The sequence below is a fragment of the Microtus oregoni genome, unplaced genomic scaffold, assembly GCF_018167655.1.
Source record: "Microtus oregoni isolate MIOR12 unplaced genomic scaffold, Mior012 000037F_ref0000500, whole genome shotgun sequence".
Taxonomy (NCBI): Eukaryota; Metazoa; Chordata; class Mammalia; order Rodentia; family Cricetidae; genus Microtus; species Microtus oregoni.
Window position 1 is genome coordinate 6,572,917 of NW_024543096.1, and position 21,907 is coordinate 6,594,823.

The 21,907-nt window shown below is 48.2% G+C and overlaps 1 protein-coding gene across 1 annotated transcript in view; it reads left to right on the forward strand.

Moving 5' to 3' along the window:
- Positions 1–21,907, forward strand: part of Kif5c (kinesin family member 5C) — a 153,463-nt gene that overhangs the window by 114,587 nt on the left and 16,969 nt on the right. Inside the window, exons 17-24 of the mRNA XM_041631405.1 lie at positions 1,321–1,438; positions 3,858–3,934; positions 4,954–5,063; positions 7,572–7,673; positions 7,890–7,950; positions 12,489–12,560; positions 14,896–15,000; positions 21,439–21,655. Coding sequence (XP_041487339.1) covers positions 1,321–1,438; positions 3,858–3,934; positions 4,954–5,063; positions 7,572–7,673; positions 7,890–7,950; positions 12,489–12,560; positions 14,896–15,000; positions 21,439–21,655 — 862 coding nt within the window. The remainder of the gene's footprint in view (positions 1–1,320; positions 1,439–3,857; positions 3,935–4,953; positions 5,064–7,571; positions 7,674–7,889; positions 7,951–12,488; positions 12,561–14,895; positions 15,001–21,438; positions 21,656–21,907) is intronic.

The following is a 21,907-nucleotide window of genomic DNA, read 5'->3' on the forward strand; positions in this document are numbered from 1 at the left end:
CTTAATTTGTGAGACAAGGTGGTTTGTGGGTGAAATTCATACTGCATTTTTGTAGATTTGCTCTATATTTTATGGCTATATTGTCATTAGCAACAAGAACTTTTTTAATTCGCAGCACGACATTTTTATAATTTATAAAAACTGAGAGAGAAAGATAAACGTTAGAGAAAGGTACAACTCATCTCTAGTTTTTAGAGTACCTTTGAGACCATGGCATGAGCTTGAGGGGTCTTCTCCCAAGAGCTGAAGTCAGCCCCAGGCCGTGCATCCGTGGCCAGCAGCCCAGTGTTTTCTGTGTCCAGCTAGACAAAGTGGCCCCACATCCAAATCCCTGCTACACCCTGCACGTGGATACGACTCCTCAGATTAGGTCTGCTGTGCCTGTGTCGGTGAGGGAGAAAGGAAAACTCAGTAGCGGAGCTCCTGGACGAGGCACTACTCAGTCTGCAATGCTTGGAGTGTGCCCTCGGTGTGACCGTAGGCTGAGAACTCTGCTCCCTGGAGCCAGTCCTGCCAGAGCAAGGTTGAGGAGCACTGACACTCAAGCATAGGGCCTGAGCCTCAGAGGGACACTGACTGGAGTGTGACAGTTAGGGAAACTGAAAAGTTAGGAAAGTCTTCCTACGTCAGCAGCGAGTGTGGCTTCCCACGAGGCCATTTCATACTCCTTTATACGCTGCCGTAATGTACAGAAAACCATCGATCCCCTCACTGCTTCCTAGAGGTTTAATACTTGAACGGCACTTTGTTTTCTGGTGTCGTTTAAAGAGTCTAACAATACTTGCTGAAACCCTTTCTTCTTTGGTTCTACCTTCTTCCCCAAAAGCCGTGTGTGTGCATGGGTGTGTGTGTGATGGGTCTCTAATGACCAGAGTTGGTGCATTGTGTCTGAGGGACAGAAGAAAACTAGATGAACTGTTGAGTCTACAGGTACATGTTCAAAGAAAGAGGACTTCAGCCCTAGATGGGTCCTCTATCCTTCACACACACCCTTCTCCTACGCCTTACGGTGCTAGGGACTGAATACAGGCCATTGCTCATGCTAGGCAGGTGCTCTACTACCAAGCTACACCAGTGTTTGCCGCGAGGGAGGCTTAGATCTCCACACAAGGGACAAGGTATGCAATGTGTGTGTAGACACAAGCTGCAGAGCCCATGGAAGAAAGAGATCTGCCTTGGTCCTCAGGCAAAGGTCGAAATATGAAGCATTCCATGGTGAGGTCTCTAAGTTGTCGCTTCCTATTGGCCAGCTCCAGACAAGCCTGGGCAAGCAGACACTAGCCACTCACCTTTCCTGTTCATCTCTTTTCTTCCTCAAAGCATGAAGCCAAGATAAAATCTCTGACGGACTACATGCAGAACATGGAACAGAAGAGGAGACAGCTGGAAGAGTCCCAGGACTCGCTCAGCGAAGAGCTGGCCAAGCTCCGAGCCCAAGGTAAATACTTACAGTTCGCAGGTGTCAGGCCCTGGGCCTGAGTCAGGCTCTAGCTGCTGGAGTCTTGATGTTTAGATCTGTTTGGTTACAGCAATTCTGGGTCTGCTGGGAACCACTAGAAGAGAGCTATGCTAGCCTCTCTGAATCTGCTGCCTTCCCAGCTTCCCTCTGTCCACCCAGATGCCCGGGGCAGCATCTCCCTCTTCCACCCCAGATGGCATCTGGTCACTAAGCAGAACTGTCTCTTGTACTTGTCAGATGTCTCTGGCTCTGCTCATCTCTGTTCTGACTGCCTTGTGCAGCCTAGGTAGAGATGGTAGCTAAGCTGATATGCCACTGGGGGGGGGGGTCTCACCACCCACCAGCCTTCTCTGGACTAGCCACCTGCTGTATCCCAGGGTGACTCTGAAGCACCAATTTTCATATGTCAGACCCTTCCACAGAGTTCTGTACTCACACTGTGGCTGAGCTGGGAAGCTCAGCTTTTGAACAAACTCTTCCCTTAGCCGAGTGATATCTGACGCGCAGGAAATACGTAATAACTGTGAGTAAACAGAAGCAAAAAAAAAAAAGTGGCCATCAGAAATGCAGAAGGCAGAACAAGATTAAGAACTTTGCAATGTGCGGAGTGAGACCGACTATACAGAGCAGAGGCTGAAATGAAAATTAAGTTTTTACAGAGCAATTTGAATAGCAATACCAGTTCTTCACAACATTTGATCATCACATTTTAACTATATCTTTAAAGATTTATCGTGTGTGTGGTGTATGTATGTGTGTATTTGTGTGTGTGTGTACATGCAGAGGTGCCTGAGGAGGCAGAAGAGGTTGTTGGATGCCCTGTAGGTCGAGGTATAGGCACTTGTGCACCTCCTGGTGTGGGTGCAGAGAACTCAACTTTATACTCTGGAGGAACAGCAAGCGCTCTTAACTACTGAGCCATCTCTCCAGCCCCTCATCACAGAACTTTAGATCAGAAAAGCATAAACAAGAATGCAGAGAAGAGGGGAAAAGGAAACCGTCCAAAATATCTGAAAGTTCAATAGAATTTAATAGAATCTCTGTCTTCATGTTGGAGACAAGACATGCATGTAGCTATGATTGGTGATGCAGTGTTAGGTTAAAATCTTTATTGCAGGTAGTAAAAATGAGTTCTGTGATATTGGAAATTAATAGTTGAAATAAAAATGCTTTGATGGGTAATAGGATTGATGATGTTATTATTTTATTTCTTTTGTTTTTATGTAAAACTATTTACTATAATATACATGCTGCTTCAGGTTCAAAGGCAAATTAAGAATGAGCCCTGCCATAGCTCTGGAACAGTTTACAGTAGTGGTAACGAGTGAATCCACCTAACACTGGATTAAAGAAAAGCATTCTTGCCGGGTGGTGGTGTCACACGCCTTTAATCCCAGTGCTTGGCAATCAGAGGCAGGCAGATCTCTGTGAGTTCAAAGCCAGCCTGGCCTACAAAGAAAAAGAAAGGAAAAGCATTCTCCCCTCATGCATATATTTCCTGCAGTGGGGTCATTAAATAGTTATACATGCAGGGAGAAGACCTGAAATAAGGTAAAACAGACCAGAGATATAATGAGTTAGATGTCACTGTCCAAATGACATTTGCTCCTGCACCCCCCCCCCCCCCCCAAGCTCTCCAGCTCAGGCTGCACTTGCCTGTTGCTCAGGGAGCCCCACTGAGCAAGAAGAGCATGCAGAGACTGCTGGCAACAGCCCCACCCACCTGGGACCCCAGTGAATCCAGAGAGCGTTAGGATATATTTCTGCTTTCCTTGTTTGCGTCTTTAGCTTGTTTTCCTGCTTCAGATCATTCGCAAACCATCAGCTACTCCTGGGAGGTAAATTAACTCCTAGTGGAATTTTGCCAGTGACATGAATCCAGATGTCACCTCACACTCAGAGGGCCTCTGTAATCTGCAAGGCTTGATCAGGTCCTCATGTTGGCACCCTCTGGGGGACACTCTCAGAGGCCAGGTGGGAGGCAGTTCTGGGACTACCTGCTTCTAATTAGTCCCTTCCTTTCCCTGGCTGCTCCCCCTAGGGAGACCCCAATCCACATGAGGTCCCAAGTGACCTGACCAGCAGAGGCCACAGGAGAGGTCAGCCCCGGCTTCGGGTGCTTGGTCAGGAGGTGGACACTGGTGCTTCTCTGATACAAGCTGGCTGCTGTTTTCACTATGTTGCCGTGTTTTTTTCCTGAGGTTTTGTGGGGGCTGGAGAGATGGCTCAAGTGGTTAAGAGCATTGCCTGCTCTTCCAAAGGTCCTGAGTTCAATTCCCAGCAACCACATGGTGGCTCACAACCATCTGTAATGAGGTCTGGTGCCCTCTCCTGAGTTTTTGCTTTGGGTACGAGTCTTGCCAGTTAACACTGAAGTCACTTTTTCAATTTGAAACAGAAAAAATGCATGAAGTCAGTTTCCAAGATAAGGAGAAGGAGCACCTGACAAGGCTACAGGACGCTGAGGAGATGAAGGTAAGTGTGTGTGTGCGTGTGTATGTGTGTGTGTGTGTGTGTGTGTTTGAGGTGTGCGCACATCCTCTGACCTGTGCACATCAGCGTAAAACAGAGAGGAGAGGCATTCTGGCTGGGCCTTCAGAGCAGCTCTCCTGGGGCCTCATGCAGTCAGGAGGTGGTGAGGGGACTGCCCAGGAGCCAGAAACTGTAATCTGTAGGTGCAGGTGTGTTCCTGAAGAAGCGGGATTATGGGCAGCACCACAGTGACCACACAGGTCACGTGGCTAGTGGTAACGTCTCAAGGAAACCTTTCCTTTCAACCTCCACAAAGAAGATCTTCGAACCCAAGTTTCCTAAAACACAGACCTTCATGGTCACGTTTAAATCAAGAATGGAAAATGTAGGAAAAAAAACAACTGGGAACTAAAGCGTTCAAAACTGAATAAAACGGTCTGGAAAGAGCAGGAATTCTGATCAATTTAGACAAACCACGAGCCTCGCTGAACAGAAGCTCACAGCTAATATTCTGCCGTGGTTCTACTTTGGCCAACAAAACACAGCCCCGCCTTCTCTGGTGGTCTGCTCTGACTTGAGAGTGCTTTTGGACATCTCTGAATGCCCCATAGGTCTGTGGTGGGCTGGACAGAGAGAGGGAGCTGCCCCTCTGTTCCGCAGGTGAGGCAGTCTTCTTCCAGGGGTTAAGCGACATGTCTGAGGTCACTCGGGTAGTAAGAGGCCAGTGTTGTGACTGGCTTGGCTGGGAAGACCATGTAGCTCAGATGAGTGGCTGAAGCAAAGGCTAACTTCTGTGCAATTATTGGGCTGATGTGACTCCGAGGCCCACTCAGTTTCATGACAGATCTGTGGGCTTTGCTGTGCAGATGAAACAAGGCCAGGAGCTTGGGCCCAAGACCCAAAAACCACCCATAATTTTGGGATTTAACATCTGAGGGAGGTAGACATGGATCCGGGGCTTGTCGCTGCGTGGGCAGGATGCCAACAAGCTGATGCGACATTTCTCCTGGCCTGGCTTGCAGAAGGCTCTGGAGCAGCAGATGGAGACTCACCGGGAAGCGCACCAGAAGCAGCTGTCCAGACTTCGTGACGAAATTGAGGAGAAGCAGAAAATCATTGATGAGATTCGGGAGTGAGTTGATTAGGGGCTCACGGGACATGGGGTGGGCATGCTCAGGCCTTGTGAGCCAGCCTTAAAGGGCATGACTTTTAGCTGGGGGCCCTCGTCTCCTGTGCATGGGCTCTGTACTCTGCCTGGGTGGCGCTACCTCAGAGGTCTGTTCTTCCACCTGGAGCCCGACCTCCTGGGGCTCTGGTATAGCAGGTGGCAGGCAGACTCAGCCACCCCTCTGCGTCACCCCAGCCTGGGGCAGAATCAGTTCAGTGGTGACTCGGGTTGGGAGATACATGCCCAGGAGCCAGAGAGAATATATTAAAGTATGGGAGAAAAAAAGAAAGACAGTTCTTCTCCCAGGAATCAATAAACACTCCAAAGAAGCCATTTGGCATTGCTACCCGTTCAGCCCAACAAAGAATGCACCCGTAGCCACCTGGTCACCTGTGTGCACACCTCAGAGGCCTATGCCAGTATATCTGTGCACATTGGACATCAGCACACCGCACCACTGCTCCGGGATGGTGCCATGGCAGCTTTTAACTCCAGATGCTGCTGTATAGCACCACCCTGCCATCTCAGGGTCTCTGGGGGCTCCCTGTTCCACAGCACCCTTTCCTTTTCTGTAGCGTAAGTCCCCCAGGTGCAAAGCTCCCTTCTGGGGGAGCCCTGTTCTAGGGGTTCTTTATGCTCTTTGCATAGCAGATCTCCTTGGCAGTCTCCACACCCCTTTGCAGAGCAGCCCTTGAGATGTTCCCCCAAAAGGCGTACTCTCAAAGAACACATGTCTACTGAAATACCATTTTCCCCACCGCTCCTCCCCCCACTGGGCCAAGGTGCCCCCACCCCCCAGTCCCTCCGCTTTCTGCAGATGAAGCATTAGATTCGGGAAGCAAGTTTGAATTATTTACTTAAGGTCACACTGCTAAACGGGAATCAGACTGGAGCTAAGCGTTTAATTCTCCAGGCTACTGATCCAAATCTTCGCCCAGTATGTGAGCTGCCTACAAGTGCATTTGCATCTTGAGGGAGAAGGGGCAGCGGAGGGGAGTCTAGGAGGTGGCCTGGCCCTGTGCGGTCTGCCTAAGGACAGGCCTCGGCATGCCTTCTCCCCCTCCTGCACCTGCCCCACCTGATCACACCTTGAACTTCCTGGACATGGTTCTGATTAATTTCTCTCAAAACATCGTGGGGAAAGAGAGGGAAGAAAAGGAGGGAGAGAGAGAGCGCCAATGCCTGAGTCCCTGCCTGGGGAGCTTGCTCAGCTCGGTATCTGGGTGCTTCTGACTTCCTTCACACAATCCTGTGGTCTCAGCCCCACAGAAAGCCTGGTTTCTGAGCACTGGCGTGATGCAGAAGTACATTAGACATTCCTGTCTTAGGGTTCCTATTGCTGTGATAAAATGCTAAAAGCATAAGCAACCTGGGGAAGAAAGGGCGCATTTCAGCTTACGGTTTACAGTTCATCACCCAGGGAAGTCAGGACAGGAACTTAAGGCAGTGGCCATGGAGGGATGTTGCTTACTGGCTTGCTCCTCATGGCTTACTCAGCCTGCTTTCCTTTTCTTTTTTTGTTATTTTGTTTTTGTTTTTCAAGATAGCCTTTCTCCATTTAGCCCTGGGCAGTCCTGGAACTTGCTCTGCAGACCAGGCTGGTCTCGAACTCACAGAGATCTATCTGCCTGCCTCTGCCTCCCAAGTGCTAGGATTAAAGGTATGCATCACCACCCGCTAGCTCAGCCTGCTTTCTTACAGCACCCAGGACCAGCCCAGGAATGGTAGCAGCCCTCCCCTGTGAGTTAGTCCCTCTCACATCCACATCAACCATCAGTTAAAAAAAAAAAAATACACTGCAGGCAGATCTTCTGGAGACAGTTCCTCAGGTGAGAGCCCCTCTTCCGAGATGACTTTAGCTCCTGTCATGTTGACATGAATCTGGCCGGCACAACCCCCAACCAGATGATGCTTTTCTATCTGCACACGGCCTGAGTGGTGCTCTTTGCAGCGCTTGTCTGAACATCCTACAGACCTGGGGCTGTCCCCACAAACAGCTGCTCTCCTTGGAAGATAGCTTCAGGCACTTTGGGGCAGCGGGAGTGGGGGCAGGGGCTGGAAGAGGCCAAATAGTTACCTGAGTGAACAGCTGTCCTCTGGGTGGTTACAGAAGCAAAATCTGTGAAAGGGCTCTCTCTCTCTCTCTCTCTCTCTCTCTCTCTCTCTCTCTCTCAGCATCACTCTTTCCCCAATGTCATTGTTTCCCCCACAGAAGCCCTTGCACACAAACTAACTATAAATACACCCTCAAAGCCTTTGTTTCATTTCATGCTTCCTAGCTGCTCCCCAGAAATCAGTTTTCAGTTGGGCAGAGAAGAAGCTGTGAGCCTGTTCTCTGATCCCCAAATCCTCCCGAATCGCTGTCTTTATTGCACAGAACTAATGGGGATGGAACCGACCCAGGGCTTTAGGCGGATGACTCAGAAAGTTGGAGCTGATCTGGAATATATTGCTTTTTCCTCTCGCTTTCAGTTTGAATCAGAAACTGCAGCTGGAGCAGGAGAGGCTGAGCTCTGACTATAACAAGCTGAAAATAGAGGACCAGGAGAGAGAAGTGAAACTGGAGAAACTCCTGTGAGTGGACCGGCATCCCGACTGCTTGTCCCTGGGAGGGCCTGAGAAACAGCCTCCGTGGTGGCCGCTGGCCGGATTCTGGCTCGGGCCAGCTGTCAAAGCAGCAGTGGCTTTGTCTGTTCTTTGCTTAGCCTGGCTTCTTTGCCACAAGTGCAAATTACATCTGCCCCATTCTGGTTCTCCCTTGGTGGCTCATGGTTCCTTTCTGCCTCTCAGGTTGCTCAACGATAAAAGGGACCAAGCCAGGGAGGACCTCAAAGGGCTGGAAGAGACCGTGGTGAGTTAGTTTCCAACTCAGTCCACTCTCAGAGGCCTGGTTTGTTTGCGATCTACTGAATTATTTATTCTATAATTTTATCTGCATCTGCCTTTCCTGTATAGCAGTTAGACACAAAACAATCTGTGGCAAACTGGGATTTGTAGATTGACTTCTAGCAGAAGTAATCCATTGGTTGGTTAGTCAGCCGTTAGCACTGTAGTCCTGAACTAACTTGAATGAGAGCTGAACTGTACACCAGCCGCTGCACTTTGTGATTCTACTCAGCTTTCAATAGATGTTTAGCGAGCCTTCTCCAGAGGCTGGCACTTGTCTAGGTACGTGGGTCTATCAGTGTGTAGTGTAGGGAAGTCTCCTTTGTAGACGCTGACCTCGATGAAGGGAGCCGAGCCGAGCCGAGGGGAAGAGCATGCTGGGAAGAACATTCTGGAAGCAATAACATGCGGCATGTGGAGGTAACAGGGATGGCAGCGTGCAGCTGGGTGAAGGAGAGTAGGAGACAGGCCTAAGAGGACAGTCAGTGCTGGGGCAGGTGCCTTGGAAAGGGGCCAGAGAGAAGAGCAGTAGATGCCGCCAGCCTCTGGGAGGCTCTGTACTTGAAATCACTCTTGGGTTTCTCCGTGCTCTGTCTACAGCCGCTGGCTTCCTCTGCCAGCGTTGGTCTCAGGGGCTACATGGGCTAGCAGCTTGATCCCACGTCGCAGCTGTGGCCTCCCACATACCGTTCTAACACCAGCGGAATGTGGTGGACATGGGTCTAGGCTCGCACGTGTTTACACTCCGCAGCCCTTTCTGAACCCACTCCTGGGTCATGTGGTTTATGTGGGGCAGAGCCCATCCCCACATCAGACGCCCAACCCAGAGAGTCAGACTGTAGGCAGATGGCCACGTCCATCTGGGATTGAGGCTGCATGCTGGCTCCTGGGCCAGGACAAACTGCTCCTCTGAGGAATGAGGACACAGGCCTCGGGGACAGAGGTCAGATGCCTGTGCTGACAGGAAGCTGGACTTTCAAGGGTGAAGTCTGTAGGGAAAGCAGCCGCAAAGCCAGGCAATTGTTTCAACTACGTTGTTTAACGGAGCAGTGTAGTTCATAACTCAATGTACTTAGAGAATTGCAGGAAATTTTTGAGCGTTGAAATTTTACTAGATTTCTGCCAGCAGGGATGTGTGAAACTATGGGATGTCCTCTACTTATACCTCCATGGACCCCCATACCCGTGTGTCCTTTTTTTACCTTCCGTGCTTCTGTGGTCCTCACACAAGGCTTGCACATACAGATTGTGAGCATACCACACATTCATTTTCATGATGTCTTCTGAAAATGGTCGCATGCCCTGATTGTCCATGTGATGCTCAGATACATTCCTAGGCACTCACACACATCTACATCTCACTAATGGCTTTTCTCATTCAAACACGTTTTGCTCATTTACACAAGTTGTTACGTACTTTAAACTCACACGTTCTTGCCTTTTCTCTTACTTCCTCTCACACTTACAGACCGATCTGCACAAGCGCTCAGTAAACTCACACGTGTCCACACGCAGTCACAGTTCACACTCATGCTGACTCATGCAAGTCACTCTCGTGGGCTCTCTCTCTCTCTCTTTCTCTCTCTCTCTCTCTCTCTCTCTCTCTCACACACACACACACACACACCACTCTTCCCCCCACTCTCTCACATCCAGACTTACTCACATTCTCACACACGCTTCCTTGTTCCCGTCCCTGTGAGTGTGATAAAGGATTGGTAGCCAGTTTCTCTGCTTTCTGGGGTTCTTGGCTGTGTATTAAATGACATGTTTTCTAGTGGCCTCCATTATCAACCCGATTATTCTCACTCCTCCCCTCCCACAAGCTTATTTCCTTAGTAATGTAGCCGCGCCTACACACACCCTCAAGGGCTGCCCCCCATGTCCACACATGTCCTTCCATCCCCCACACAAGGACAAACCATGGTGCTTCCTTTTCATCTTCCTCTTTCCCTCACCACCCCCACACCCTCTTCCTTAAATCCAGGACTAGATTCCTGCAGCGTGTGCTGTTTTAGACGCAAATGTTTGTCCTTCGCTTTGGATCCTTCCCAAGCTGAGCTGTAGATGTCTTCAGAGACAGGCTCTTGCTGTCCTTGACTGTCCATTCAGTTCTCAAGGCCTCCTGTGCGAGCCCGCCCTACCTCGTGGTTGTTGTGGGGAGGGGTAGGATGCCGCAGCAGATTGCACTCTGGGAACCTCTCTGCAGACTGACCATCTATGGTGTCCCGTGGCTCGAGGCAGGATACTAACCACTCCCTCTCGATCCCACCTCACGCAACACTGACCACCTCTCTAGTGCTGTCCTTACGGTTCACCACGATTGGAAGCTTAGCCTCGAGCTCTTGATTAGAGGGCAGAAGCCGCTGATGGGATGAGAGAATTGATAGGAGCCAGAGGGAGAGGAATAATTATGAATGTGATGGAGGAAAGATCGTTGCTGCAGGAAGCCAAGCGCCAACTGCCCAAGCATACAGCAGTATAAATGCCTTTGCCTGTCCCCACCACACTGTTCAAAATGAGAGAAAGCGGCCAGCTCAGGACCCTTAGGTGATAGCTACGTCCCGTGGAAAGGCCTGGCTTCCGGGCAGCGTATCAAACCTTCTTGCCTCCCTTTTGTGCGGTGGTGGTTTTTGTCAGAAAATATTAACTGTGATCAAAAGTAGGCAGAAATAAGGACCAACATGCAGGGAATTTGTAAACGTTAAGGGATGTGGGGCTGCGCCCCCTCTGGCAGGGGTGGAGAGCAGCCTGGGTAACGGTGAGCAATGCACTGTGTCCCTGTTCCTGTGCCGTGAGGCGGCTCACTCGCAGATGGTGCTGTGTTCTCAATATTCGTAATATCAGAGCTGGGTGGCTTCCCACAGAAAGCAATTTACCTCATCCGAGGATGCAATTGACTTCAGGTGCTTCTTATTTCAACACAGAATTGAACCTAATAATAAGGCCTTAAATTAACAGAGAATTGTATTTTCAAGAAACTGTTTTTCCTTAACTCTGGGTCCTATTTCTACCTTTTTAATGCTAGCATTCATCCCCTGACATCCTGTCAATTTATATAGATAAAAGCATCTAAAAGATTCTCCATCTACTTTTCGCTTGTAAGGAAATAGTTTACATGAAACTAATATCTCTTGTAGAAAACATACGAAAAACCGGCTTGGAAAGATGGTTCAGTAGTTAAGAACATTCACTACTTTTGTAGAGGACCCACGTTCAGTTCCCAGCACCCATGTAAGGCAGCTCATAACCACCTGTAATATCAGCTCCAGAGAATCCAATGCCCTCTTCTCAAGTCTTCCAGCACTTCATTCATATACATGTGTACACACATGTATGTGCATACACATACACACACACACAATAAACCTTGAAAAGAATAGATGGGACAGTGGTGTACAACATTAATCTGAGCCTGAGAGAGACAGAGGCAGGAAGATGAATATAAGTTTGAGGCCATCCTGGTCTATTTAATGAATTAAAGGTCAACCAGAGCTACAGAAATTAAGATGCTTACTATTAGATATATATGTATATATATTTAATATAATATATATGTGCGTGTGTGAGTAGACTAAAACTTGAATAGAAGGAAATATTGTGGTCTTCTGGTTTTGTTACCAAAGATTGACAGGTTTGGTTCAGGCCCTCGTCTCATTATTTATAATCTTACGTATTTATTCATAGAAAATAATGAAGGAGGAAATTGCCAGCTCTTGGGCTATGAACTCCTATTAACTGTCTTTCTGAGCATTTACTGTGTGCCAGAAACCTTCCTAAGGGCTGAACCTTCCTGTTTAGTCTTGACACCAGGAGCCAAAATCTCCTCATCTTTATCTTAAGAGAAAACACATAGGAAGCTCAGGTGATTTGCCCAGGACCACCAGATGGAGAGTCTGAGGGGTTCCATGAGCTGATGATATGAGGCAAAGATCCTTGTGGTTTGGGCCAGTCGTGGGCGCAGAATCATGGGAAATGCCAATAGTAGGCGTCGAATCATGGGAAACGCCAGTAGTGGGCACAGAGTCATGGGAAATGCCAGTGGTGGGTGCAGAATCGTGGGAAATGCCAGTAGTGGGTGCAGAATCATGGGAGATGCCAGCCAGTTTGGGTGAGAAGAGCCACGGTTACCTTTTAATTTGGCTTGTTGGTATGATGTGTAATATTTATGTGGGAAGTAAACAAAAACAAAAGCAGACCCCTGGCAGGTGACTTCCTAAGGAGTTGTGTTTGGCTCTTTTAAGAGTGGAGGAAAGGAGCTGGTTATGTTCTGACTTGCAGCCCGTAGCTGGAGTCCCCAGGATTCTGCACCACATGTGTGCTCCTGATAGCAGTGTGGGCTGAAGAGTAGGCAAGGCGTAGGCAATACCATGGCACCATCAGTATCACTGGCAGCTCCAGCGACACAGCGGTGGTGTCAGGGAGCTCATGACCTCTAGAGGAAATGCAAGGCCAGTTCAGTCCATCACCTCACGGATGCTACCTGTGAAAACTCTCTTTCAGTCTAGGGAACTGCAGACCCTTCACAACCTGCGCAAACTCTTCGTCCAGGATTTGACCACCCGTGTGAAAAAGGTGAGAGCTGTCATTTCTGAACGGGTGGAGGAAAGATGCTGGCCATGGGGTATCATCTCCAGCTGAAATATCACCTGCTCGAATTAAGGCTGGTTATACTTATAAATTAATTACCTCATGCCAGAGAACATTATTAAAAGAATGCGCTAGGGACTGAAATTACTTGGGAATATTTTACCATCTGATTTTCCTTCAAAGTAAAAGGAAGTTATAACGCTGTCCCTGACTGGTCTTTATTTAAAATGACATAGATTTGTCTGGCCCTTGCTATGTGAAAGTCATTGTTTTGGACCAAAAAAGCCCAGAACATTCTTGTCAGAAAACAAAAGCATGGTCCCCTAGTGTACAGAAGTGAGATGGCCAGAGCCTCTTGTTTGTCCAGGCAGTTGGTGAGGCACTTGCTTATCCCAGCTCCCGGGCCGTAGGTTCTTGCCTCCCTGTGTTGCAGGTGCAGATCTAGGCTCGGGTGTGATGGCAGGGCTGAAAAGAGGCATAAGTCTGCAAGCTCTCAGAATCCCGGTGAGCCTAGGGGGTCTCCATATTGGTAACTCAGTAGGTCAGCTCAGAAATTTAAGACGTGAAGCCAGAGTGTAATGGAGCAGGGGCTCGTGGAAGAGACATGAAAAGATTGAAGGAAGGTATTAAGAGAAGCATCTGAAAATGTTTAGTAAAGGCACATGCATGTTTGAGTGTGCGTACATGGGTATGTACTTGAATACATCGGTGTATTTGAAGAAGTCAAAGGGTAAAAAGGGAGCAGTTGATAGAGACAGGCCTGAGGGGCAGAACTAACGGCACAAATGAGGAGGCTACTTAGTAAAGAGAAGGCACTGAGTTTTCCAGAGGCCAGAGAGAGTCAGTCTGTAGCATTTTGCAGGAAACCCTAGGATGGCAGGAAGAGGCCACATCTGACGGCTGATGTCCTCAGTGGAGGAGGGAGGAGAATGTGGAGCTGGGGGAGATGAGATCAGACTCAGCCAGCTGTGGATGGCATCTACTGGAAATGAGCTAAGTGGGTTGCTGAGCAGTGGTGTGCGTGCCCAACAGAACACAGTGTGCAGTTGGCAAGCCCCTATGGCAGCATGGCTCTACAAGTTGGAATCTTGGTGATGCAAATATTGAAGGCAGAGAATCATGGGAGTTTTCAAAGCCTAAATGGCAATGCTCAGTCCACCGTATGATGAGCACAGTCTACAAAGCCTGTGTTACCTTGGGGCCTGCACCAGAGAGGAAGATGAGGGCAATGTAGATGTGATGGAGAGACTAGACAGGATGGGTATCTGATGAAGACTTATGACAAAGAAGACCTCTGCCCCTGGGAGGAAGTGGAGTGTTGGTCAGATGAAAAGGTTAAGAGGACACCGGAACCCCCTGGTCTCATTTTATACAACTTCCTAAAGATGACCCTACTTTTAGATTTTCAGCCTATGGGCCTCTGGCAGCTACGTAGGCATCACCTGAGAATTTGTTTAAATGCATAATTCACCCCCTGATCTGAGGAATCCAAGATAGGGGTGAGCTGAGCAGTCTGAGTTTTAACAAGCATCCCCAGGAATCTCGGAAGATATCACGTTTGAGAGCGTGTGTTTCGGGCTGAACTGACAGTGGAAACCATTGCCCTTCTGGAGAAGGATGATTCCTTCCCCAGTCACACCAGACAAACATGTTCTGCTATTTTTGCACTCAGGTTGTGTTTGCACATGTATTTCAATTTATCCATGCCCCCTCACTTGTCAAGAGTGTGGTGTTGTTGCCAGTTTCAAGATCTGATAAATCCGGAGGATTTTCCCAGCACCTGGGTGCTGTGCGCAGCTGAGACTGACTCACAGAGGGAGTGTATAGCTTTGGGTTTTTAAGAGACAACCTGAAGCCCTTAGGATTTCCCAGCGGCAACGGTGACTTGGACCGACAGGCTTGGTGATTTCTCCCCTGGTCCTGATGGCTAAGCTTAGCTGGAGTCTTATTTTCACACTGGTTCTTCTCAACAAGTTGTGAGCGCGTACTTTTTGAAAAGAAGACTCTCTTTACCTGCAGGGAAGAGGCACGTTTCATTAAAGAGAAATGTGTGCAGCGTACAAAAGCAGATCTGAAGGTATTCTCCTCCCAGCATTCTGAAGAGATTCCTCTCACAACACTTAAGCGCAAGCCAAGCAAATTTGTCAGAAAGTCCACGGAGTGGACACTTCTACAGCTTCTCTTTGTTTTCACTTCCAGACTGTCTTTTTTTAGTGGGATTGGGGATTTTTCCTTTTCAAGAGCTTTGATGTATCTTGAACACGGGGTAGGTGAGTAGGGCGGCGGGGCGTGCCACTAACGGTCATGTGTGTCCATGCAGAGCGTGGAGCTGGATAGTGACGACGGAGGGGGTAGTGCCGCCCAGAAGCAGAAGATCTCCTTCCTGGAGAATAACTTGGAACAGCTCACCAAGGTGCACAAGCAGGTGGGTGAGCTTGCTGTACCCCACCCCCAACCTCTGCTCTCCCGTGGCTCAGCCTTGGTTGCTTGGCTGCAACCACAGACAGTTCTGAAATTGGGATGTCTGTGCGTGGTCAGAGAATGTGTGTGCTGTGTCCTTGAAAATCCCTGACTCTTGACTGGGAGTGGTGGCATGTACCTATATTCCTGGCTACCAGGGAGGTGGGAGGATTACTTAAGTTTTTTGTTTAAGATATACTTATTTGTTATGCATGCAGTGTTCTGCTTGCTTTTATACCAGCATACCAGAAGAGGGCGCCAGCTCCTTATAGGTGACTCTAAGCCACCATGTGGTTGCTGGGAATTGAACTCTGGACCTCTGGAAGAGCAGCCAGTGCTCTTCCCCCTCTGAGCTACCTCTCCAGCCCCCTACTTAAAATTTTAATACTAGCCTGGGCACCATAGTAAGATCCTGTCACAAAGCGACAACAAGATGGTAGGTCTAGAAGGAGTTAGGGTGAAGAGAGAGGAGTGGATGTGATCCAAAAACATTATAAAATTTCTTAATAACCAAACAGAAAAGTCCAGGCCTCTAGCCCTCACTAACTTCCTCCGTATATGGAAAAACTTTCTTTGGCTAACAAGATGGCTCATGGCATAGTTGTGTGCTGCCACGCTTGATGAGTCCAGTCTCCAGAACCCATACTGCAGGGGAGAAATGTCCTCTGACCTCTGTATGTGCGCCATAGAACACAAGTGCCTGTACACATACAAGGTAAGACTACACACACACACACATTAATGAGGCTGACTTCCTTTGACGGAATCCCCTTATATGGAGTCTATATGTAGAAAATGAAAGGGGACACACTCTAGGGCTTGGAGTGAGTGCTGAGCCTTGTGTTTCCATCCTGCGTTCCCCCCACCCTTGCATACTAACTGGCCTTGTGCTCTTCCCTGGCATCTCTGAGGCCCCTTTGTAGAACAGAAGTCTCCACAGAGTACATGTGCTGATTGAGCTGGTTCAGGTCCCTTATTCTACCGCCAGGGAGACAGCACTTCATTCCACAGATGGTGTGGTGGTTTGAATGAGAATGACCCACAGACTAGAATGCGTAGTCAGCTAACAGGGGCATTATGTTGAAAGGATTAGAAGGACTGGAGGCGTGGCCTTGTTGGAGGAGGTGTGTCCCTGGAGGTGGGCCCCATGCCAGGCCCAGACTTTCTGTCTGCTGCCTGTAGATCAGGATGCAGAACTCTCGGATGCTTCTCCAGCCCCATGTCTGTCAGCATGCTGCATGCTTCCAATAATGATAATGCACTATCATCTGAAGCCGAAGGTAAGCCCCAGTTAAATGCTTTCTTTTATAAGAAAGTGTCGTGGGGTCTCTTCACAGCAATAGAACAGTGTCTAAGACAGCTGGGGACCCAGAGACTGGAACCAGCAACCTGAGCTCTGTTGTTCTCATCTTGCCTTGGCCATCTTGGGTGTTTCTTGGGATGGTTTTCCTGACATCTATCCAGAGTGACAGAGAGCAATGAACATGGCCAGTATGGCAGTGACTTAGGCAGGCCATTTGCCCCCCTTTCTTTCTGTAAATGTCAGCATGTCCATGGCTCTTTCCCTCTTAGGGTTTGGTGTAGGGTACAAGTGGCCTAACCTTTTGGGGCCAGGTCTAATGGCACGGCATTTCTCTTCGACTTGTGAAGTTTGTTTCCGTAGAGCTGTTGATGACATTTTCCCCAGAGAGAGGATGGGAGATCAACATAGTGAAATCATTCAAGCAAGCTGATAATGAGAAATACAGAAGCAAAGACCGCCAGGCATCTTGAAATCTGGCTCTGCAACTCATTATTTTATTCATGAATTCAAGGAATATTTATTGAAAGCCAAGTCTGCCAGGCATGGAGCTGCTGCTGGCATAAGCAAAATAGGTCAGAACAGGAGCAGCTTGCTCTGATACCTTTTTCTGATTTTTGATCCTTTCTCTGATCCATCTGGATTCCAGCAATTATAACTGGAGATTAAAGGGCCATGCCCTGGGCTCCAGCAGTGCCATCGAGCTAGGCTGGGCGGGTCCCATGCAAGGCAATCTGTAGTACTGCGGCTTCTCCTTCATGATGATTGTCTCTATCTTAGGGTGACATGTCCTGCAAACTTGCCTGCTCCTTAGGGATAATGGCAGTTTCTTGCCACAGAGGTATTTATGGATTGGTCCTGATGTTCTTAGAATTTAAGGTAACTCAAGAGAAAAGATTAAGTACAATGATTTCTCTCTGTGTCCTCAGCCTTGAACGGGATGAGACAGGTTAGGTAGGGATGGAGGGGGCATTCAGCAGGATTCTGATCTGAAGAAAGGAGACAGAAATAAAATCCTGCCAGACTCTCGTGGATCTTGTGGCAATCTCTTTTCCTATTCTTGTGACTAAATGCCTGACAAGAAGCAACTTTAGGGAAAACAGATTTATTCTACATGACAGTTTGAAAGCAACAATCCATCATGACAGGAGATGCATGGAGGCAAGATTAGTTAACAGCTGCGGGGCATTACTTGAGGTTTCGGGGTGCAAGCCTGTACCTTTGCAGTCCCAACAAGCTAAGCTCAGCCAGTGTCATCAATAATAGCAATTAAAACGCTGAGCCATGGTGAAAGGCAGAGAAATACTTAATCAGTGTGGTCACATTGAGAAGGGGAACAAGCAAGGAGGTCCACTGACACCCCCCACCCCAAATTCAGTGTGGCGTGTTTTCAGGATTAGGTTTAAATAAAGGGCAAGGACAATGTATAACTAAGCTGCCCATCACTAGTCAAACTCTGGTCCTGCCCATCACTAGTCAAACTCTGGTCCTGCCCATCACTGCTCATTCTTTTCTCTGCCTCTGTGTCCGGTATGTCTTACAAATTGTTAGAACAGGGTGAGATCTCTTCCCGAGAAACAAGGTCCTCCTGGCTGGCACCAGGACTTCAGCCTTTCTACTTCCCCAGCCCGAAACTTCTGGGGAGATTCCAATTCCTTGGGTATCATTGTCTCGATAGTCTGGTAACCAAAGACGGGGACACAAGTGTCTCTCTCTAGAAGGTCTTCCCTCCTGCCAGGATGGCTGCAGTGACAGAAACTCCCTCACAATTGGGCAGATCAGGTGACAGAGAGTAGAATGCTGGAGTTCATCAGGCTTTCTCTGGTTTTTATTTTTTTTTTATTTTTTTCCTCAGTCCAACATCCTGTGGGGTGGTAATGCCCCTCATTCGGGATGGATCTATCCCCCATAGTTAAACCCTTCCTGGAAATTATCGAAGGTATGCGTAGACCTACGATCACAAAGACAGTCAAGTGGACAGTTAGGCACCATCAGTCTATCCCTCTCACTGGACATCCAAAAAGATCAATTTTATTTCACTTTTAACTTTATTCTTATGTTTCATGTCTATGGGTGTTTTGCTTGCATGTATATCTGTGCACCATGTACATGCCTGGTGCCCAAGGAAGCCAGGCGAGAGTGCCAGATCTCTTGAAACTAAAGTTACAGTCAGTTGTGCGCCACTTTGTGGGTGCTGGGAATCGAACCTGGTCTTCTGTAGGAGCAAGTGCTCTCAACCACTGAGAAATCTCTCCAGTCCCTTGATCACATTTAAACCAAAACATTACACCTTGGTCCTTGAAGATTCCTAGCCATCAACAGAGCCTGGGCACACACATTTAATCCTAGCTCATAGGAGGCAAAGCCAGGTGGATCTCTGTGAGTTCCAGACCAGCCTGATCTACAAAGTGACTTTCAGGACAACCAGGGCTGTTACAAAGAGAAACCCTGACTCCAAAAAACACAAATAATAATAATAATGATAATAATAAGATTCTTAGCTTTTTAAAAAATTATTTTATGCACATTGGTATTTTGCCTGCATGTTTGTCTGTGTGAGGGTGTGAGCTTCCATGTGGGTGCTGAGAATTGAACCCAAGTTCTCTGGAAGAGCAGTCAGTGCTCTTAACCACTGAGCCATCTCTCCAATCCTGATTCATAGCCATCTTACGATGTAAAATGCATTTAGCTCATCTCTCAGGGTCTTACCAACATTTTTAAAAGCCCAAGTTCAGAGTATGCTCTGAGACTAAAGGTAACATTTTTAACTGTGAGCGCCTACAGGGGGATAACCAAAATGAAAAATTTTCAAAAGGAAGAAACAAGGGAAAAGCATAAAAATATTGGAACAACCCAAGTTAGAAAAGAAGCAGGGCAAACACCAAACCCTACAGCTCCATATCCAGCATCTCAGGCTGTGATAGCCCACACTTCAGGCTCTGTTGCCATGGCTACCTGTGGCCTCTTTCTTGGGCTGACTCTACTCAGGACCTACACATCTGTAGATTTCCAGTATCCCGGTGCCTCCGTTACAGCTTGGGCTTCACTGTCACAGTGTATGCACAACTCAGTCCTAAGTACCGTGCAGGTAATCTTTCTTCAGTATATGCTGCCGGGCCTTACCGGCTTTATGGAACGCCGGTGCAAGCTTCTTTGACACCTCCTCTCCCCTTTAGATGTTACATGGCTTCAAAATCAATATCATGTAAATGCTCCAAAGTCCCATTATCCCTCAAAATGTAGTCTTCCCCATCAGACCACAGCTGCAGTGATCTCGGTGTGTCTTCCAGGCTGAGCCTGTAAAAACTCTCCCCTGGGTGGCCCTACCCTAGCAGTATGCCCTAGAAGCTGTCTCAAGTACTCTCTTTTCTAAGGAAAGATTTTCAGACATGTTTGTATTGTCAGACTAGAGCTCAGGGGTAGGGCGAAGATCTTGTCCTAAAGGCAACGTTTCTACTGTTGTAATTGCAAGTTTCCCTTAAGGGCTTTACTCTCTTTAACAGTTATAGCCACCCAGTCCATACCAACTTTAAACCCTCTCGGGCTCCGATCCTTGTCAGATTTCATATTTTATATCTTTCTGTTCCTTTCCACCTCAAATCTAAGAATAGTAAGCAATAGCCATGCCACAGCCCGAATATTATACCATCTTGACATTTCCTCCTCAAATTAATTAGTTCATTCTTTAGAATTTAGCTTTGCTCAAATTTTTAGGGCAGAGATAGAATATAGTTAAGTGTATTTATCTATTTATTTACTTGTTTGTTTATTTGTTTATTTATTTTGTCAGAATATAACGGGTCTTTAGGTTGGTTCACAGCAGAGTCCACAGTACTCCTGCCACTGCATGAGCCCAGCCTTCACTGTCCTTTCTGTTGACACTCTCCAAATGCCCACCAGAAGAGTCCTCTGAGCTCTGTCCATGGCACTGGAGGGCCCCTCACAGCTGCAGGTCCACTTCAGGGCTCCTCCACAATTCCTGCTGTAAAGTATCCCTGAGAACAAAGGCTTCTTACAGCAGTACCTTCCCACTCTGGGTCCACTTCTCTGTGTTTGTACTGCTTTCATTTGCGTGACCAAATACCTGACAAGCAGGTCAAGGGAGGGAGGCTTTCTCCCATGGCTTGAAGGTGCAGTCTCTGAGCACAGGAAAAGCATGGCAGGAGAATTGGCTTATTGCTGTGCTAGCAGGAGTCAGCTCGCATTTGGGCATACCAGGAAGCAGAGAAGATGAACATGGGTGCTCTTCAGGCTGTCCCCTTTTCAGCTTTCTCCCCCCCCCCTTTTTTTTAACACAGGACCCTAGCCTATGGGGTGGCTCTGTCCGCACTCATGATAGGTCTCCCCTCAGTGAAGCCTCTGAGAATCTCCTCAGAGACACATGTCTCACCATGAATGAGATTCTGACTTGAGTCACGTTGATAATGACGATCAGCTGTAACAAGGCTAAAGTGAAGAGTCGGTACATGGTAGTGGGTACAGTCTCTGAGTGACAGAGTCACTGTGACCCTTTGTTCTGTATATGCAACTCCAAGTCTTGGTGTGGCTCAGCTCCTACACCAAGTCAGATGGCAGGAAATGATAGCATAGGAACCTATCACCCACCTGGGGTCGGCCTGTTACTTCTTCATTATGGGTCATAGCTAAGAAGGAACAAATAGTATCCCGCCCCTGTCCCCTGTGAGCCTCTGGATATGTTGCAGAGCTGGGTTTCAACCTAGTGCCAATACAGATAGTGGTCTACAAGAAGGGTCTGCAGAGAACTCTAGAGTGTGCCCATTTGCTGACTTGGAATTTCTCAGATGGTGCATGTTTACTAGAGTAATAAATTCCTCACAGCCCCTTTCCTCCCCAGTACACACTCAAACAAAAGAGAAAGTAAGTCCTGTCCCAGAATAGACGCATCCTGTGGCTGGATATGGCTTCTACTTTTCTCCTTTCCCCTCATTACGGCTCCTAGTGAATCAGGGTTGTATGGACCATCAAAGACAACCTAGTCGGGTTATTGCTCAGCTGCTAAGCAGGTTGTCTCTCTCCTTGCTTGTCTTTGTCCTGCCATGGACACAGCCTTGCTCAAGACCAGCTTTTGTGTCTCTGTTGCAGTTGGTTCGGGACAACGCAGATCTGCGCTGTGAGCTCCCCAAGCTAGAGAAGAGGCTGCGTGCCACTGCCGAGCGCGTCAAAGCCTTGGAGAGCGCACTGAAAGAGGCCAAGGAGAATGCCATGAGGGACCGGAAGCGCTACCAGCAGGAGGTGGATCGCATCAAGGAGGCTGTGCGAGCCAAGAACATGGCCAGGAGGGCACACTCAGCCCAGATCGGTATGTGTATCCCAAGGCTTGGGAGCTACCATGACCCTTACTTAGGAGATCACTCATCTGAAAGGAGATGGTAGAGCCTGTGGGCCTTGGAATTCCTGGCACCCTGGATGTTCATCCTGGGAGAGCATGTCCTCCTGAATAGCCATGTGTAGCGTGCTCTTCAGAGCTGTGCACTAAGCCCCATGAGCCAGCTGTGCTATAGTTTTTGGCTGTAAACAGAGGCATGCTCTTGGAACCAATGTAATATACGAT